General features: G+C 32.3%; 2 protein-coding genes across 2 annotated transcripts; one reads left to right on the plus strand and one right to left on the minus strand.

Annotated features, from left to right (window-relative positions):
* Positions 1 to 2,411: 2,411 nt before the first annotated feature.
* On the plus strand, positions 2,412 to 3,671 carry LOC123668282 (putative uncharacterized protein DDB_G0282499). The gene has a single exon (XM_045602049.1). The coding sequence runs from the start codon at positions 2,412 to 2,414 to the stop codon at positions 3,669 to 3,671; it is 1,260 nt and encodes a 419-aa protein (XP_045458005.1).
* Positions 3,672 to 7,644: 3,973 nt separating this feature from the next.
* On the minus strand, positions 7,645 to 17,496 carry LOC123668292 (transcription factor SPT20 homolog). The gene is made up of 6 exons (XM_045602059.1): positions 17,483 to 17,496; positions 15,970 to 16,087; positions 10,455 to 10,673; positions 9,820 to 10,053; positions 9,144 to 9,347; positions 7,645 to 8,081 (listed from the first exon to the last, which is right to left on the minus strand). The coding sequence occupies exons 1-6, from the start codon at positions 17,494 to 17,496 to the stop codon at positions 7,932 to 7,934; spliced, it is 939 nt and encodes a 312-aa protein (XP_045458015.1). The 3' UTR covers positions 7,645 to 7,931.
* Between the last annotated feature and the right edge of the window lie 755 nt (positions 17,497 to 18,251).

The following is an 18,251-nucleotide window of genomic DNA, read 5'->3' on the forward strand; positions in this document are numbered from 1 at the left end:
TATAAAAAATGGTATAATAATATCTCAATGTATGATAATAATATTTCGATTTACCTATAATTTGTTATGTTGATTAAAATAAATTTGAAAATTATATTTTGTTGTAAGATAACTTCTCATGTTTACAGCAAAAGGTTACTCTAACCCTTTACTATAGTAAACAGTTAGTTCTAAAAGTGTGAAAAACGCAATTGAAAGTACCGGTCGTAAATAAAACAAATGTAGCTGCTGGCTTGAAACCAAAATAATTTCAATATTAAATTTGAAAATAAATACTGGAATATATTTCGGAAAATCTAAAGTATGTGCCTTATGCTTTCTGAAAAAAATCTATAACGAAGTGATGGTACAAAAATGAAAACAACACCAACTTTAAGTGCAATAACACCACAGTATTTGGAAGAAAGAGAATGGTTCAGAAAGAAATATGAAAGGGAGATAGGTAAGATTTACACTAGGGACGAAGCTTCAATAGATGAGGTTGAGGAATATCTCAAACGACATGAAAAGTTCAGATGTAGCAAAGAAATTTATACGTACAAGGAGTATGTAGAGGTATAAATAATAATTATTAAACGAATATTGATATATTGAAAGAAATAAATCATACTTATGCTTACATTTATAATGTACTAGGTGTACGAAAATCATATTTTTTTTTCATAACTTAACATTTTATTCATTTTGTCTTTCTTTGAAATATATAGGGCCCAGTGGCCCTACAGCCCAATAAATTGTATATTTATTTGTAATTTTCAACTAAAAATATTTAGGGTCTGAAATTATATTTTCAGAACAGTAGAGTGATATTTGTATAGAACAAGTTGAGTTATTTATTTTATTATGTTATAATATGGATACATGTAACTTCGATTATATTTTATTCATAAAAAGGTAATATTCGACTTCTTCCACAATTTCAGTCATCACGATCTGATAATATCCCAAACGTGGTGTGGAACGGACCGCTTATGAAGCGATGTAGATGTCCGATGAAGGAATGCGAATGTCAAGGGAAAATTTTATTACCTACTCAGCGTATTCCTTATGGTATTATTAATTAAGTTAACAATAATGAATGCCTACGAATTCTTTGTAATAAATGATTGTTATAAGGCTTAATATGTTAAACTAAAGATTATTTTGATGGGGTAGCGCAAAGTAGGACATCTGTTGCTCAAAATCTAGAGCAGGCTGATTTGGGAAGTCTCTCAAAAAAAGTCAAAGTTATAGAAGATCACAGCCAAATAATTCTGCACTCAATTAGTGTCGTGTTCCTTTGCTGAGTAAGGTACCCAGAGCTCCTAAGAAGGTCGAGGGTTGTTCCGTTGTTCCTAGACATCCAGACCTAACGGTCTGCAATGCGTTTGTGATGTTTTTGATGTTGCAAAGGTTCACAGGCTACGGAAACCGCTTATTGATCGCAAGTGGGTCGTACGCTTGTTAGCCAACCTAGTGATAACAGACAATAAATAAAAATATTTCTTTCGTGTTGAGAATTGCGTCAATAGGATTTTAGCGCATTTAGTTTAGTCCGTGACTAAGCTTAGATATTCTTAGTAATAGAAAGTTATAATTTGGCATAAGTAATGATATTAATCACGCTGACGAAATAGTAAAATTTCAAATTGTACGTTTAAAACACCAGCTAGCTTTGTTACTTTTAGGCTAGGTTGCTTTCTCCTTTATTCCGTTGGTTCTATCTAGATCGGATCGGACTATCTACCTCCTGTCCTGTTTTACTGTTATATAGATAGGTGCTATCTAGGCCGCTTAAAATATGGCTGGGGTGTGTTTTCAAGGCTCTGATTTGCGAGGTATAAAACTTTGTGTGGTAATTTTTGATTGAATCAAGTATTCTTTCTTCTGTTAGCTAAAAGCTATTATTTGGTCATAAAAAGACTCAAGTATTTACAATGAAATTAAAAGGAAAACTCAGAGATATTTTATTTACGACCGGTACTTTCAATAGCGTTTTTCACACTTTTAGAAATTACTTATATTAAAGAGAACGGGAAGGGAAAGGGGGTAACCTTTTGCTGTAAACATGAGAAGTTATCTTACAACAAAATATAATTTTCAAATTTATTTTAATCAACATAACAAATTATAGGTAAATCGAAATATTATTATCATATGTACACTGAAATACTTGCCTATAGACTTTTAAAACAGTTAGTCAGTATAATTTAAATTTATAGTTACATTTGTTATCTTTTTTAAACAATTATAAATAAATCTTTTAATATTTCTAGCGTATAATAAATTAATTAATAAATATTTTCTTATCTCTATAGCGTTTCATTTTTCTACTTTTTTAAATAAATGTCTTTTTTCTTGGCAAGAGCTGTCAAATAAAAATATGCGAGTAATTAAGAAGGAATTATTCATTTATTTATGTAAATAAAAACATGCAACGCAAATCAGCAGATAATCCTCAAGCAAGGAATAATGAAGCAAATAAAAATGAAGATGCAACATCGCGATTATGTTCAGAACGAGCTTCGGAAGGAAAGTATAATGCCGATATTATAAATGTCATAACAAATAAACCTAAAGATGATTTGTGTTTAGAATATACACAAGACAATATAAGTAAAGTAGATGCAGTAGACACAACGATAATTAAAAATTTATCTTTTAGTAATACACCTACGTTACCGAACAGTGTAAGTAAAGTTCAAACAACAAACGAAGACAACGTTTTAAAATTAATTTCACAAATAAATCAAGAAAAAAGTACTAACGAGTATATTGAAGATTCAATATCAGCAATAGACGCACATGTAAAACCCGACTCACATACATCAGAAAATACTAGAGCTAAATATTTATTGAATATGTTACAAAATTCACAAAAAGGAGAAGGTATTGCGGATAACAACGAAATAATAACAAAGGAAAACAAAGAATTTGAGTTACCATTTCAAAATAAACAAGTAATTATTGGTACAAGTCAAGTAGAAACGATAAATGAAGACAAAAAACACAAACCACCTTTAAAAACCGTCGACAAAGCTTATGACATCAATGATATCGAAGCTAATAGTAATTCAATATTTCTTTTGCAAGGTAAAAATGAACATAAGATTGAAGAGAAAATAACACCATCTGAGGATCAAATATTACTAGAAAGTGGCATTGTCAATGAAACTGTAAATTTAACGACATTTAACACGAAAGACTTGATCTATACTACAACAGGCCAAAGAACGAATAATGAAATTGATGTAAAAACAACAACTAACGATGATTACAAATTAAAGTTAACTTCGAAAAATACGTTCGAAAATGTTTGTAATGCAAATAAATGTGAGGAAAATAATAGTCCAGAATGCCTTTTGCTAATTAATGAACATGAAAAAAATTTTGACGAGAATATGACTATAAATAACAAAAAATTACAAGGAAATCGTATAAATAATGAAACTATAGATACAATAACAATTCGAAATAGTAATTTAAATGACCTACAAAGAACACAAAAAGTTACTACTGACGATAAATTAAAATTACCTTTTAAAAATGTAAAACAAAGCATAGGTAACGAATGTGAAATTGAAATAAGTAAAACCTCACCAACCTCATCTTTGCAAGATACACATAAACATACTGCTAATTTATACAAGGAAAATATAATTTTAGAAAAAGACAAATTGCAATTGTTTTAAAAAAATAAACAAAAAATAGTTTGTACTAATGATAAGAAAAAATAACCATCAACAAAGGTAAAATACTCCCAACATTACCAATCCGTTAATCGGCTAGAAATATTAATAGTTTATTACAGTAATGTGATTCTTTGATGTTTGTTTATAGATAATATTCTAAAAACACTTCGTTATATTAAAGAAAATATAAAACAAAAATTAAAACCAACCAAAACGTCGAAATTTAAAAATTTTATAAAAAGACGAAAGGAAAAAAAAACAAGCAAGCAAAAAAAGGGAGAAAGAAAAATTAAAAAATATACCAAAAACAGTACAAGAGACACAAAATAATTACAAAATTTCTGAAGAACTAAAGTGGTTTAGAGATCAATATGAAAAATATATTGGCATACCTAAGACCAAGGACACGAATCATACATATGTATTAGAATACCTAAGACTGAAGGCGTTTTGTCGATATGTACCTGAAGCAAAAGGACAATGGTTTTTCAAATCGATATAAAATTCTATTCGTCACTATTTTTTGATTAACATAACGCTTTGGCATGTAATACCTGCTGGGCAGTGGGCAGGCATACGACTCTTTCACTATTAAGGAGAAGGATCAGAGCTAAAGCTACCACGCTAATCCAATACGGGTTGCCGGATATATATGTTACCTACTATGAGTAATAACAACCGGGACCGACAGGTTAACGTGCTCTCCGAGGCACGGCGGGGAGAAAAACAAGAACGAACAACCCAGACCGGAAATAAATATTTGTATAAATACAAATATCCACTCCGAGCGGAAATCGCACCCGCGACCGTCGGTGTTTAGGCGTCGCCGACACAGCACACGAACCATTACATCGGAGCGGTCGTCATTGAAATAAATAATAAGTTATTTCCTATGGAAGAGGAGTCCTTCCTAAGGAAGAGGAGGATTACTCTTGTACCGGTAAAATGTTTTTAATTTTCACTTTATTTGTTTTATTTGTTTACAGTAAAAAAATACTGCTCTTAATATTACCATCGTGTTCCTGTGATAAGGTAGCCAGAGCTCCTTGGGAGGGGAAGGGCTGGTAACGCGATTCCGATGCTTACCTTGCAGGAGTCTATGGTAACCGCTTACTATCAGGTCGGCAGTGCGCTTGCTTGTCACCCTAGTCATATATAAAAATATCCTATTCTTAGACAAATACGTCGACGAAAGAGAAGATTTAGGGCTTCGAAAGTTGTCCAACGTTTAATTGTGGGTTGGCTATTATAAATATCTAATTTTTTTCTTGCGGTTTTGAAACGACTGCATCCGTCTGAGCTCTTCCGTCCCTCTCTTGGCGAAATAATATCAATTCATATCTCAATATGGTAATTATGTACAATCCCGGCGAGAAATTTATGGGGTTGGGGGGAAAAAGGGGAGGGGGGGAGGTGGGAGTTAGTGTGGGTTTTTCACCCCCCCCCCCCCGGACAACTATTTTCGTGTAAACCCAGTTTTTACAGAGATATCGTGGTTAAAGTTTTGAGGTTCAATTTTCAAATCGGAAAAAATTAACCTACCACCTTTAAGGTTAGAGTAACGCTTGGCTTGGGCGCTGTGGGAAGTGCAGCCCTTCCGCCCTTGCGTGCGAAAGCACGCTCACTCATGCGGCGAGGGCTGCCCTCCCTCCGCGCCTCCGGCTTAAAAAAAACACTCTAGGGGTAGGGCAGACCAAGACCACGTGGACAGTAGGGTGCTCCGATTCGGTTTTGGGTATTTTTCGAATTTCTAAACCTACATTCTAGCACGCAATGTTACTAATTTTATTAGAATATTATGTCTGACGCGTTATTTTGTTTAAAAGTGTCTATTTGTCAGTCGTTAAAGATCAGTTCGTATCGTATTTTGATCTTGCAGTAAAGATCGTTTTTACGTAAATTTGTTCGAAAATAACGCGTGATAGTCGGAGTACGGAGCATGAGTACACTTACCGCAGCAATGGAATTACGGTAGAGTCAGAAATAACAAAAATTTAACCTCCGATAAAAAAATCTACCTGTATTGTACATTTTAGCCCTCAATATTGCTAGCCCTTATTAAACTCGCTACTTTCTAGTAACGATTCGCGTATCAATAAGCCACTGAGGCTATGAATTTTTTGCATTTATTTCTCATAGTAAAATTTTAAAAATAAAATCTGATTTCAATATTTTATGTAAATTTTGTTCAGAAATAATGCACTTCGTTGAAAGTTTCGTTGATTTTTTTTTAGTATCATCACAAACAGACACGGGACAAGATGGTGAAATAATTGTTGGAAAAGTGACCCAATTTATTTTCCCTTCTATTAAACATTCAATACTATCGGATTTAGAAGGGAAAATACTTAAGATATCTCCGTATGAAAGGTGAGTTGAAAATAGATATTCTAAGCTTTAGACGTTGAAGAGAATTGGTTACTCAATATTTTAACTTTCTGGATAGAACAATAATAGGCACATATTAGTATTGACACAATTGACTGAGATATTTTAAGACCTATTTTTATTTTGAAATTTTTTTTTTTTTAATTTTCTTTTTTTTTTATTATTAAAACCTTTCGTGGACCTTAAAGAATTATTCGAGTCAGTCTCGATTTATTATCAGCAATATATCAGCAACATTCATTTTTATTTATAGATTAATAGATTAATTTTACAGAGAATATAAAGCACCTGATAATAATCAACTGAACATTCGGAAAATAGAAAATCTTTTGAATATAAAAGAGTTTGTATTTTTCGATTACATGTCATATAATTTAATTCTTTTTTTTTTTGGTATAATTTGATAAAATAATTATCATTTTCAGAATGAAAAGTCGTTTATCAAAGCTTATTTCTTCTGTCATTGAAATTAAAGGTTCGGTGATTAAATTAATATTTTTTATATAAATAAATTTGGTTTTATACTAACAAACATTTTTTTTAATCTACAGATCAAGGAATGCCCTTTAATACTCGGTAATATAATTATTTATAACACTTATAATCCATTTACAATTAATCCTTCTATTGGATATCACTTAGGTACTTGTTTATTTATAGACCTACGCAGTTTCCTGATGTGGTAAATTTTGCGAAGAGTTCACAAGGTATTAAAGGTTAGATTGATCGAAAAGTTTTTTTACACAACACTACATTATAACTACTGTTTTATACAATGATGAACTTAAAGTTAAAGGTATGCTTGATACTTTGTCACTAGCTGTATAATTTGTTTAAAAAGATAGCTACAGACTATACTACAAAATCTAGAAGACCCTTTTTAGTCATATACTAGGTAAATCCTAGCACTTACAGATGCTAATATATGTCTATCCAGAATTGTGTTCATCACGGGATCTTAACACAATACCGCTTTACTCGTTGTTGAACTATAAAGGATTTAAAACCAATGTCTGTAATTCACAGATCCGATATTTCTGGATCTGAGATGTCTTTAGTAAATAAAATAGAGCACTTCATGAAAAGTAACAATGTTGTTGACACAACATCCTGCACATGTTGCAAATTATATAAAGACTCTTTTAATACTAATATCGGTGACAATTAAAAAAATAACTGAGAGTGGAATTAAGTTAACACACAAACATTAATTAAGCTAATACAAGATATATGTATAAAGATAACATTATGGGGTAATAAAATAAGAAACCAAGAAAAAAATAATGATATAGCAGCAGGTGAGAAAACAACGCAATAAGTTTCTAATTAAGATGTATGTTCATAATTAGGAGAGGAGGACGAAATTGCGAAAGTTGATACTTAACGACATGTCGAAACAAGTGTTAATGTTAAAGTGGCAAGGAAATCAAGTTATAATTACAAAATTTGTTACACGCAACATAAACGTAGATTATAATTATTTGTTCGAAATTCAATTTGTGGTTTCCAAGATTCATAGCTTTCAAATTATTGTAAAAATACTTACCGATGAATAAATTGACGTCGAAGAAAAATAAAAATTAGATTTTATTTTAACATTTTTTATTTTCTTAATTTATTTTAAAACAAAGACTAGCTTACAACTAATTTGTAACTTATTACAAGTTATTTATTGTACAGTATAAATAAAGTCTTTGATATTACACCTATATGAATATGATTTGTTCGTGAACCGAAACAATATTGTGATCATAGAAATGGTCGATAGCTACATTACTAATAACAAAAAAATATTTCGCAAATTACAAAGCTGATTTAGAATACTGTACTTGAAAAATTAAATTAGGACTTAAGTTTTTAAGAGATAAAAACTTAATTTTCGAAATCATAAGGACGTTGGGGGCGTCTCTGAATTAGGGGTATGTTGACTTCCTCCGCGGACCGGAACACTTGCGGCTGGTACTGCGCGCGCTGCGCCGGCCGCTGCTGCTGGGGAGCTGGAGCGTGGCGGGGTTCCTCCTCCTGGAAATTTAAAAATACGAATAGTTTTTGTTTTGTTTGTTTTTCTTTTTTTTTTTTAACCCGCACACACTCATTGACTGTTCCTATAATAAGCAATTAATGCTTGTGTTACAGGTAACAAGTGACTGGTATAGCTACATATTTTTTTTAAATATACATAGAAATAATACATATATAAATACAAATATTACACCCAGACTCAGGCGGAAATCGAACCCGCAAACCGCGGAATATAAAGCAGGGCCACTACAAACTGCGCCAACGGGCTAGTTTCTAAAGATAAAATCAAAATTTTACATGAGAATAGGTGGAATGCAAATCAATCAGCAATAAAAGCAAATAAAGCAGAATTTTGTTTTAAAACGACTTTTTCAATAAGGAAGAGCTTCTCGATTCCACTTTTTTTTTATGTGTGTGACCTCAAAAATTTTTACTGGGCATTGATTGGAAGGTGGTGCTTGTCATGGTCCCATTGCAATTAAATCGAAGTCTGACAAGTGTTTTTTGGGTTATTTTTAATAATGTGTTTTTACTTGGCCATTTTTTCGTCGACCCTCGTTATATTATCTCACAACTTTTTACTGGGTGGACCGATTTTGATGAGTATTTCTTAATCAAAAACTGCCAACTTTTATATTAACTTATTTAAACTTGATTTAGATTTGACAAGTGCTTTTTGCATATTTACTTGACTATTTTTTTCATCTACTTACGTCGTACAATATTACTGGTCGATGGTAATTAAAGTCGGTTTTTTTTCGTTTGCGAAAAAAAAAACAATTATCATTCAATTAAATAACGAATTTAGAAAATCAAGAAAAAAAGCGATAGTGTTTTAGACCACACGACTGAAGTAAAATTCTTTAGTTGCCCCTACAGGAATATATGAAACGTAACTCTCTCTTTTTCTATCTTCTCTAACTTACATTTCGCTCTCAACTTCCGTTCGCCTTGCCCGATCACACTTTTCGCAACGCATTCGGCCTCTCGACACACATTTACCAACTTATTTGCCATATCAACCATGCGTAAAAGTTTCACTTCAAAAAGATAGAAATTTACCTCTTCCTCGTCTTCCTGGTCGTAACGGTCATCCCTGTAAACCTCAGCGGGGTAGTACCGGTCAGAGTACTTCAGCGAAACATTCGGTTTCCTTTGGACTTCTTCTTCATTGATTGGTCTATAAAGATAATCGTTGATAAAGTGGTATTTGGCGGATTTCTGGCAAATGTTGTCACTAGTTGGCGGCATACAGATCAGATGAACCTGAAAATTAACATTATGTAAAAATCTCGATTCCGTATTAAGTTAATTCAGAAAAAAGTAGCATAATATCTATTGATGACGCCGTGTTGGCGCAACGGTCACAGCCATGGATTACACCTGTTGCGCTGGCGGTTGCGGATTCGATCCCCGCACGTGAAAAACATTTGTATTGGCCATACAGGTGTTTGCCATGGTCTGGGTGTTTGTGCAGTCCTTGTGGGTCTCCCCACGTGCCTCGGTGAGCACGTTAAGCCGTCGGTCCCGGTTGTTATCATGTACACCTGACAGCGATCGTTACTCATAGTAGGGAATATATCCGCCAACCTGCATTGGAGCAGCGTGGTGGATCTGATCCTTCCCATACATGGGGAAAGAGGCATATACCCAGTAGTGGGATATAACAGGCTGAAGCGTAATATCTATTGATAGAGATTATTTGAAAAAAAAAATGATAATTTGAAGTAAATCCTACTTGGTGGAAAGTGAAACCCTCAGGACAGATCCAAGAGTGTTTCACGTTGTCCTGGCAGTAATGGAACACTTCACAGTTGAGCTCCTGGTCGGCGTAGTATCCGGTGTGCTTGCTGACGCAGTCGAACTTGGACTGCTGCAACAGTTGGGCGAGGCGGTCGGGCTCTTCCCTCTCTTCTTCTTCCTCCTCTTCTAGTAATTGCTGCTGCAGTTTTGACGGACGATTCTCCTGCGGCTATTGATACAAGTAACCAAATAAATATGATATTTTTTTCTTTGGATTTTTTGTACCTACCATATTTTTTAAGTAATTCAATTCAAACTGAATGAACTATCAAATAAGGGCTTGTGAGTGTATTATTCGACTAAGTTAAGGTTGCACATAATACTGGGTATATTACCTAAGTTTGTAATGTATCCAATGTTAAGATATAAATTTTTATTTTATTGTCTGATTTTTTTTGCTGCCTTAACTTTCTTTTATTGTTGTCGAGTTTTTTATTTATTTATTTGTATTTTTATTTTTATAAATGACATTATTTTGACTTTCGTTAAGTGTGTCTATCGCCTTATGACGAAATAAATGTTTTCATTTAATTTCATTTCATATTAAAATTACATAAGAACGTTTTTTACCCTTCTCTGGTGTTGTCTAACTGGTTGCCTCTCTCTCTGTTCTTCAGAGTAAACTTGAGCTCGAGTCGGAGCGATGTATTCTTGCTGCGGTTCCTGTTGCTGCTGGGGTCTCTGGTAGCCTGCCAGCTCTGCTAAAGATGGTGTGGGGCGGAAACCACTGGGAAGAACGTTAGAGTATGCGCCTGGTGTGTAGGCACGCGGCCTTAGGTTCCGTGTTTCCTGTAAAAAAAATCATCTATTAGTCTTATTAAAAATTATTGCATCGTTTTTAACGAAATACTTAATTGCCTAAAGACAAAGTAATGATTACAAACGCTAATGCGACCTTCGAAACGCATTAATGAATCACTAATTTTTAATTCTAGGATTCAATTTTATTTAATTCTAATAGGCGTGACCGTTATATTCGTAGACCGTTAAGCCATCGGCTGGATAATTGCAACATTACTATCAATCTTATTTCGCATTGTGCCATCAAGCTGAAACTTTTAAGGTTTCGCTATCAACTGATTTATATGTTCACAAATAGCTACATTATCTTGTAATAAGTTGTAAATCGTTACAAAACTTAGTGGGCGACCATTGTTTGAATGTACAGACCCACATCCCACGTGTGTGTGTTACTAAAGGATTATAAATCATTGCGTACGATACGAAGAATATTATTATACACAAATATATGCGAGTATGTCTCACGGTGTTATTACTATTTCACTAAGCCTGTAGTAGTTGTTATAATATCATCTGAAACATCTTCACATGTTACACCCATAACTCTTCTCAATTTAATTTTTTAGAATAAATATACTTATACTAGCTGACCCGGCAAACGTTGTCTTGCCGCTTAACGCTATTAAGAAATAGGGGTTGGTGGTAGAAGGGTGAAAATTTAGGGTTGTATGTATTTTTTAATGTTGTATCATAAAAAAATAGAAATTAGAAATTAAAAATTTCTAAAAAATAAAAATAAAATTTAGGGGTGGACTACCCCTAACATTTAGGAGGATGAAAAATAGATGTTGGCCGATTCTCATAGATACCGGATAAGCACAAAAAATTTCATCAAAATCGGTCAAGCCGTTTCGGAGGAGTATGGCAACGAAAACTGTGACACGAGAATTTTATATATTAGATATTACCCTAGTTAAGGTTATATGTAACGCTGACACTAATGTCAGGCATATGAAAAACGAATTATAGTATAGCATAAGTGTGAGTGAATTATTTATAGTAATATTAAATTTCTTATATAATTATTTCTTTAAGTAGAATATTCATCTTCATTACATTTTATATACATAGTAATCATTTTAACTCTTAGTATATTTAAGTACCGTTCTATCTAAAGCTATGATACGTAATAAAAAAAAACCAATGCTTTTACGTTAACAAACGATTACAACACACGCCTATAAATTGAATAATAGATTTCATGATTGTCATTGTTCCATAACACGCGACACAATACGTTGATGTGGCAAAAAAAAAAACGGATATTCATAAAGCAACCATTCGTGCGTTGCGACGCGGACTTTTGCTAAAACGTAACGTTTTCTATATAATTGTATCATTACATTTTTTATTTAAAATAAATGCATTTATATGATAAAATTGATAGCTTAAATATAGCCGGACTAGGCCCACAAACATCTATGGCGAATTTAGCGATTTGGCGAAAGAACTGTCCTATTTATTTACGTATTTATTAACTCTAGTGGTCGCCCAGAGGTCGAAATTCGACCATAATTAAAAATTTACATAAAATAAAACCAAAAAAAAAATGAAAATAAAGAACGTTTTAAAAAAAAATCAATTTGACTACAGACCATCTACAGACTGACAATCAACAAAAGATTATAATCAGCGTGTGTGTGTGTCAGTGTAAGTTTTTTTTTTTTTTTTTTAAATTGATTTAATATATTTTTATCAATAATTTAAAAAAATATAATCATTAGCATTCTGCACTCCTCTATATAAACTATAAGTGTGCGATATTTCATACTCCTCCGTCCGCTCAATTTTCGTAAAAAGGGGTACAAAGTTTTTGCTTCACTTATAGATGATAAGTAGATAATAAGTAGATAAACACAATTGATGCCCAAAAACTAGTACGATATCAAATAAAATTAAATAAAATTATGAGCAGGGTTTTGCTAAACATTTATTGGATATATTAACCCATCAAAAATACAACACATTAGGTACAATTCAACAGTTCGTTTGAATTTTAACGTTACATAAATCACACTGTTCCTACATTTTTCACCTGTTTTTGCTTTTATATCTAACAATCGAACATAAGATACATGAAAACATCGAAGCGTTATTAATATGCATACACAAGTGTATTCCCACGCGACAAACAATTCTATCGTAGGTTTTGATAAAATATGGAAACTATTGATTTGATTAATAGTAACGACAATAATCTACATAGGTATAAAACCAATACATCTTTGTACATACCAAATTACCAATTTTATATAACTAAACTTGGAAATAAATCTCGTACCGTGTATGTAAATAAGACAAACTTTATTTTAATCTCAGTTTAGCTCTAACTGAATTAAATTAGTAACAGATAATACATACATTTTTTTTATAAGTACAACTAGGTCGGCAACAAGCGTACGGCTCACCTGATTGTACCTAAGTGATTACCATAGCATATAGACACCTACAATACTACAAGCATCACAAGTTCGTTACCGACCCTACCCCCAATTCCCTCAGCTCTAGTCATCTTACTCCCTACAGGAACACAACTCTGCTTGAAAGCAGTATTATTTAGCTGTAACCTTCTGTAAGGTCGAGGTACTTCCCCAGTCGGGCTGCTCCATATTTTGAGCAGGATATATCCAGTTGTGCCCTACTTTAGTTGAAGTCTTAACTTGTGAGTAAAGTACTTAACTACAAAAAAAAGCTAATCAACATTCACGTTCATAAACTTTCGATATTGTTTTCGTGTAGTAAATATCTCATCATCATCAAAACAACAAATAACTTTTAGATATATTAGAGAGTGTTTACTCACTATGTAAATGATTTTTTTAAACGGCTAAGTCACCTAACCAGCAAAATCAAAGCTGTTTTCTCCTTTCACTGACAATATTATATAGGTACGTATCTTTACAATTACAACAGGTAACATTACAGTTGAAATTAAATGTTATCGTATTTTAATGGGAATATTCTATCATTTTCATTTTCAAACAATATACTCGTAGGTTACGTCAAAACAATTTGTTACATTACCTAAAAATAATAGAAATACCACGGTTTTCATTATTTAAATCTGTTTTTCCAAATATTGAAAAAAAATAATATTTTTTTGTTAAATAAGATATTTTTGTTTATATAATAAAAGTGTAGAATTCATCTCCCGATATTTCAAAATATCGATCGATACCAAAAAAGTAATATTTGAAATCTAGCGAGGCGTTAGATATATCATGTTTTGAGATCTTGCTATGCTTTTCTCTTTCATTGTTTGAAAGGATTATTTTTACTAAAAATGTTACTAAATTACCATGACTAATTTACAATTAAGCAATAATTCGTTGTTATCTCACGAGATCATGAGAACAATTCAAGATATAATATTCAGATTGCAAGAGATACAAATTGCATATTGGGTCGATGCCATTCGCAATTCATTTAAATTATAATGAATAAAGAAAGCACAAACTTTGTAACTGCTTATCGTATCAGCTGCAAACGATCTGTTACTTAACGGTTACGAGCGTAATGTACATCTAGTAGAAATCAATCCGCAAACATTTTATTACTGTTGAATACAATTAACCTTTATAAAACGCTGAATAATCATATTATATCAATCGATTTGTTCAATGGTAACTATAAATGTTCCATAAGTATTCCATTACTGTGTTCCGCTATAACTTACATCAGCGGATAACCGATGAGATTATGTCGAATGAAAGTAAACGTGTTACCGGCGCGACGCACTTGTCGGAAACTTCGCAAATACTTTATATATAGCTATGATCTTGATTTAAAGCGAAAACACTGAGAGATTATCTGTGAAAGTATTTTTTATGGTAACCAACATTACATATCAGTTTTAACTATATCATGGTATTTTATACCCAAAGACTGTCAAGAGCTAATCCTCTCAATACAGATACCTACTTGGCGTGTTAAGAAAAATTCATGAGAGTAAGTTTTTAGGATGCGCTCGCACACCATCACATTAAAAGACATCCTAAAGTTAGCTCGTCAACGAAGAAGAAGTTAGCAACGTGAAATTAGCTACCCAGTGAATTAAAACTTCTTAGTTGTGTACGTAAGTTCACGCACTTTTTTATAACCTATTTATTTATTAAAATTATTGTAATGTAAAAAAAATTTTGAGTGCTTATTAATTTTCAAGTTCAAATTTATTTACTGTTGTAATTTTAAATTGTTTACAAGTTTTATGTTAATTTGTCGATCTGTGGTGAATATGAGACATGATCTATATTTTTCTTGTTTATATATCGAACGTTTTAACGCAATAAAGATGTTTGAACCGTGCCAGTACAACCTGAATGAGTATTCAAAGAAGTAAACAGAACATTCCTATATATAACATTGCTATGAAATATCTAGCAAGTACGTAAGTCGGTATAAACAGATTAGAAAGGATAGGTTGTAAATGGTTCATAAATTAATGGAGAATATTTGATCTCCAACTCTTGTCCTACATGATTTTACTTCGACGTCCATTATTTATCGGAGTCGCAATGCTACAGAATAACCTGCTAGCATTCTGGCCAATATTCACACTTGAGCATAAAAAAAAAAATTATCTTTATACAAATATATATTATTATAGCTACTCTTTTGTTTTTTGTTTTTTTATTTCTATTTAGTTTTTGTTACGGATTTTTAATAGCTCAAATAGCTTCCAACTACATAGCTTCTATATTTTATTCTTTATCTTTGAAATTGTAGAAATATAGTAGAGCTAACAGCTCTACTATATTTCTATTATATCTATATTTTTATTAGAAGTTTGAAAGTAGCATCCGTGACAGAGAAAATGAGGAGCAATAGGTTAGCGTGGTATGGGCATGTAATGAGGAGGGATGACCGCTATGTCGGTAAAAGAATGTTAGGGATGAATGTCGAAGGACGAAGAGCGATCGGCAGACCGACTGACTGAAGTGACGAATAATAGAGAGGAATGGAAGAGGAAAACATGTTGTGCCGACCCTACATGATATCTATATTTTTATTAGTTGAACAATATGTTAAGCAAATATGTGAACTATTTCTTACTACGAAATTCGTGAAAACAAAATTAGGTATTGATTAATAAACTATGCAAACGTCTTAAAGCTTCTCCTGAACCATGAAGATTTCCTTCTTTCACAGAAAAAGACAGAATATGTCTTAATCGAGTTAAGGATTTAACAATTTTTGGCTAAAACTGAGCTCTCCTTATACCTATCCTATAACCTTTGTGTTCTATCCACTAATCAAGTTTAGATAATCAGTAAGTCAATATTACCTCTCGGTCCAATGCCAGTTCATCATCATCTCCTTCGACTCCCGCGTCAGGAACGTCATCTTCTTCTTCGGATGCCGTCGCCACTCCTATAAGCAGCAACGCTATGAGAAAACTCCACCTGTAACAATTAAGGTACAAAATTAGATTAACACCTTTTAAAACCAAAGCTACCTGCAGCTATCACCTTCAGTCTTAGTCGTACACTTCTCTCCTGCGTGTCCAATGCTTACGGTCTTACTTTACAAGGAAACTAAACTAGTATTATTTAATAAATTTGTATTTTTATTTATTATCTTCGGATTCCCGATATTCCAGCGACATTGCAGATCCCATGACTACAGGACTGCTACCGTAAGGTCCTGGTAAGTTTCATTTAAATTAAAATTTTAATAAAAGCTTAAAACTTTGTTAAACTTCAGCCTGTAAAATCTCACTACTGGGCATAGGCCTCTTTCCCCATGTAGGCGAAGGATCAGAGCTTAATCCAACCCCCGTTGCTCCAATGCGGGTTGGCGGATAAAACTTTGTTACCTTAAGTTAAATTAATTGACGAAATTGTGTTGTGAATTATTTTTCTCGTATGGTACTGGTTTTATAATTATAGATACTCAGAAAGTATAAAGCGAGTTTATCGCATAACAGGAAACATAACAATAGATATGACGAATACGGCAAGACATCCGAAATGTAAATTTGTTTCTACGCAGGCATTGCTTTTGTTTTGATTCGAAGTGATATTAATTTTAATTGACATTGAAACTATTGGCCGAAACGTAGCCGATGACTTGAACGAAAAGCGAAGCGTTAAATTTTCGATAATCAACAGGTTTTCTAAAGAAAAAAAAGTCATGTCAGATGAACGTAGTCAAACAAATATTTCATTTACGTTACGAATTTTAGTTCATGTTAAGATAACCTACATAAATATGACTACATTAGTCAAAGTTATGCAGGTTATTATTTGAGGTCAATTTTTCTCCTGAGAGGTTCTTCTGGTATAATTGAATATTAAGTCTGCTTAACTAACAGCAAGCTCTTCTAAATATGGCGAAATTACTATCACCAACGCGTATGGAATATATTTTCCACTGTTCAAGAGTTTAAAACGTTACGTTGCAATCTAGGCGTGCGACATGGATCTAGAAATATAATTACAATACTGGGATATATGTAGAAAGTTTTGTATTTTTTTTTTTTTTTTTTTGAAAGAATTATTTTATTTTACTACTTTGTGAAAGGAATCTACTCTACTGGATATTTAGTTTTTAGTGTTTCTCATTTTGGTTAATTGCCATCAATACCGAGTCCACCATTAACATTCCTGTATCTTATTGCTTTGACTTTGAATTTCTAAAATAATCTTCAAAACCAAATCATCGACAATCCCAAAAATAATTAGGTAACACTAATCATAATATCGTTTCTTGTAAGTCTATAATTCATATTCTATTTTATTAAAATAAAATTAAGTCAATTGCAGTGGGAAAATATTTTGTCTCAGAAACCATTTTACATTTCAAGCCTCATTGAGTGAGAGTCGTAGCGTAACTGTTAACCGACCGCAGCAATAATAAGTTGCAGGCAAGCAATGCCCTTATTATTATTTCCTGAGATGTTTCTTAACAGCGACCTACTGCGACACTACGAACTTTTTCTGGTCGCTTGAGATTCTTAGCAAGAGAAATTATCAACTGAAAACTAAAAAGAAAATATTTTTATCAAATTTTAATGGCACAGTGACAGTAAAAAAAATGTGACTCTAAATTCTTAGTTTTGTGTTCGCTTCTGTTTTTATACAATTTTCAAATATTATTAAATGAAATAAATATTTCTTAAATAATGTAATATGCTTATAATGCATGAACTAAAATGAACTAAATAATATTTTAGCGTCAAACCCAATTGGCGCCGTCGTGCGAATTTATATCTACTATTTTTTGTTGCAATAAAATCAAATACTCGGAGCCTGTTCACTGATTGATAAAAGAGAATAACGATACCCAAGATATAAAACATTTTGAGATATTATTAGAGCATTATATCGAAGAGGCGCAGAGTTTATTTATTTATTTTATTTTTAAAATATTAATAAATTCTTTTATTTAAACAGAAAGTAATTTATGCCAAATGAGAATCAAATTTATTTAGGTAATTCCAAATAATGCACTTAAAATACACTTTAAATACACTAATAAAAATTATTGGAAAAATATTGACTATTCTTGATGCCATCTTTCTTAATTTAAACTGACTTTAATTGACTCAATTTCGACTTAATTATT

This window comes from Melitaea cinxia, chromosome 3 (assembly GCF_905220565.1).
Source record: "Melitaea cinxia chromosome 3, ilMelCinx1.1, whole genome shotgun sequence".
NCBI lineage: Eukaryota > Metazoa > Arthropoda > Insecta > Lepidoptera > Nymphalidae > Melitaea > Melitaea cinxia.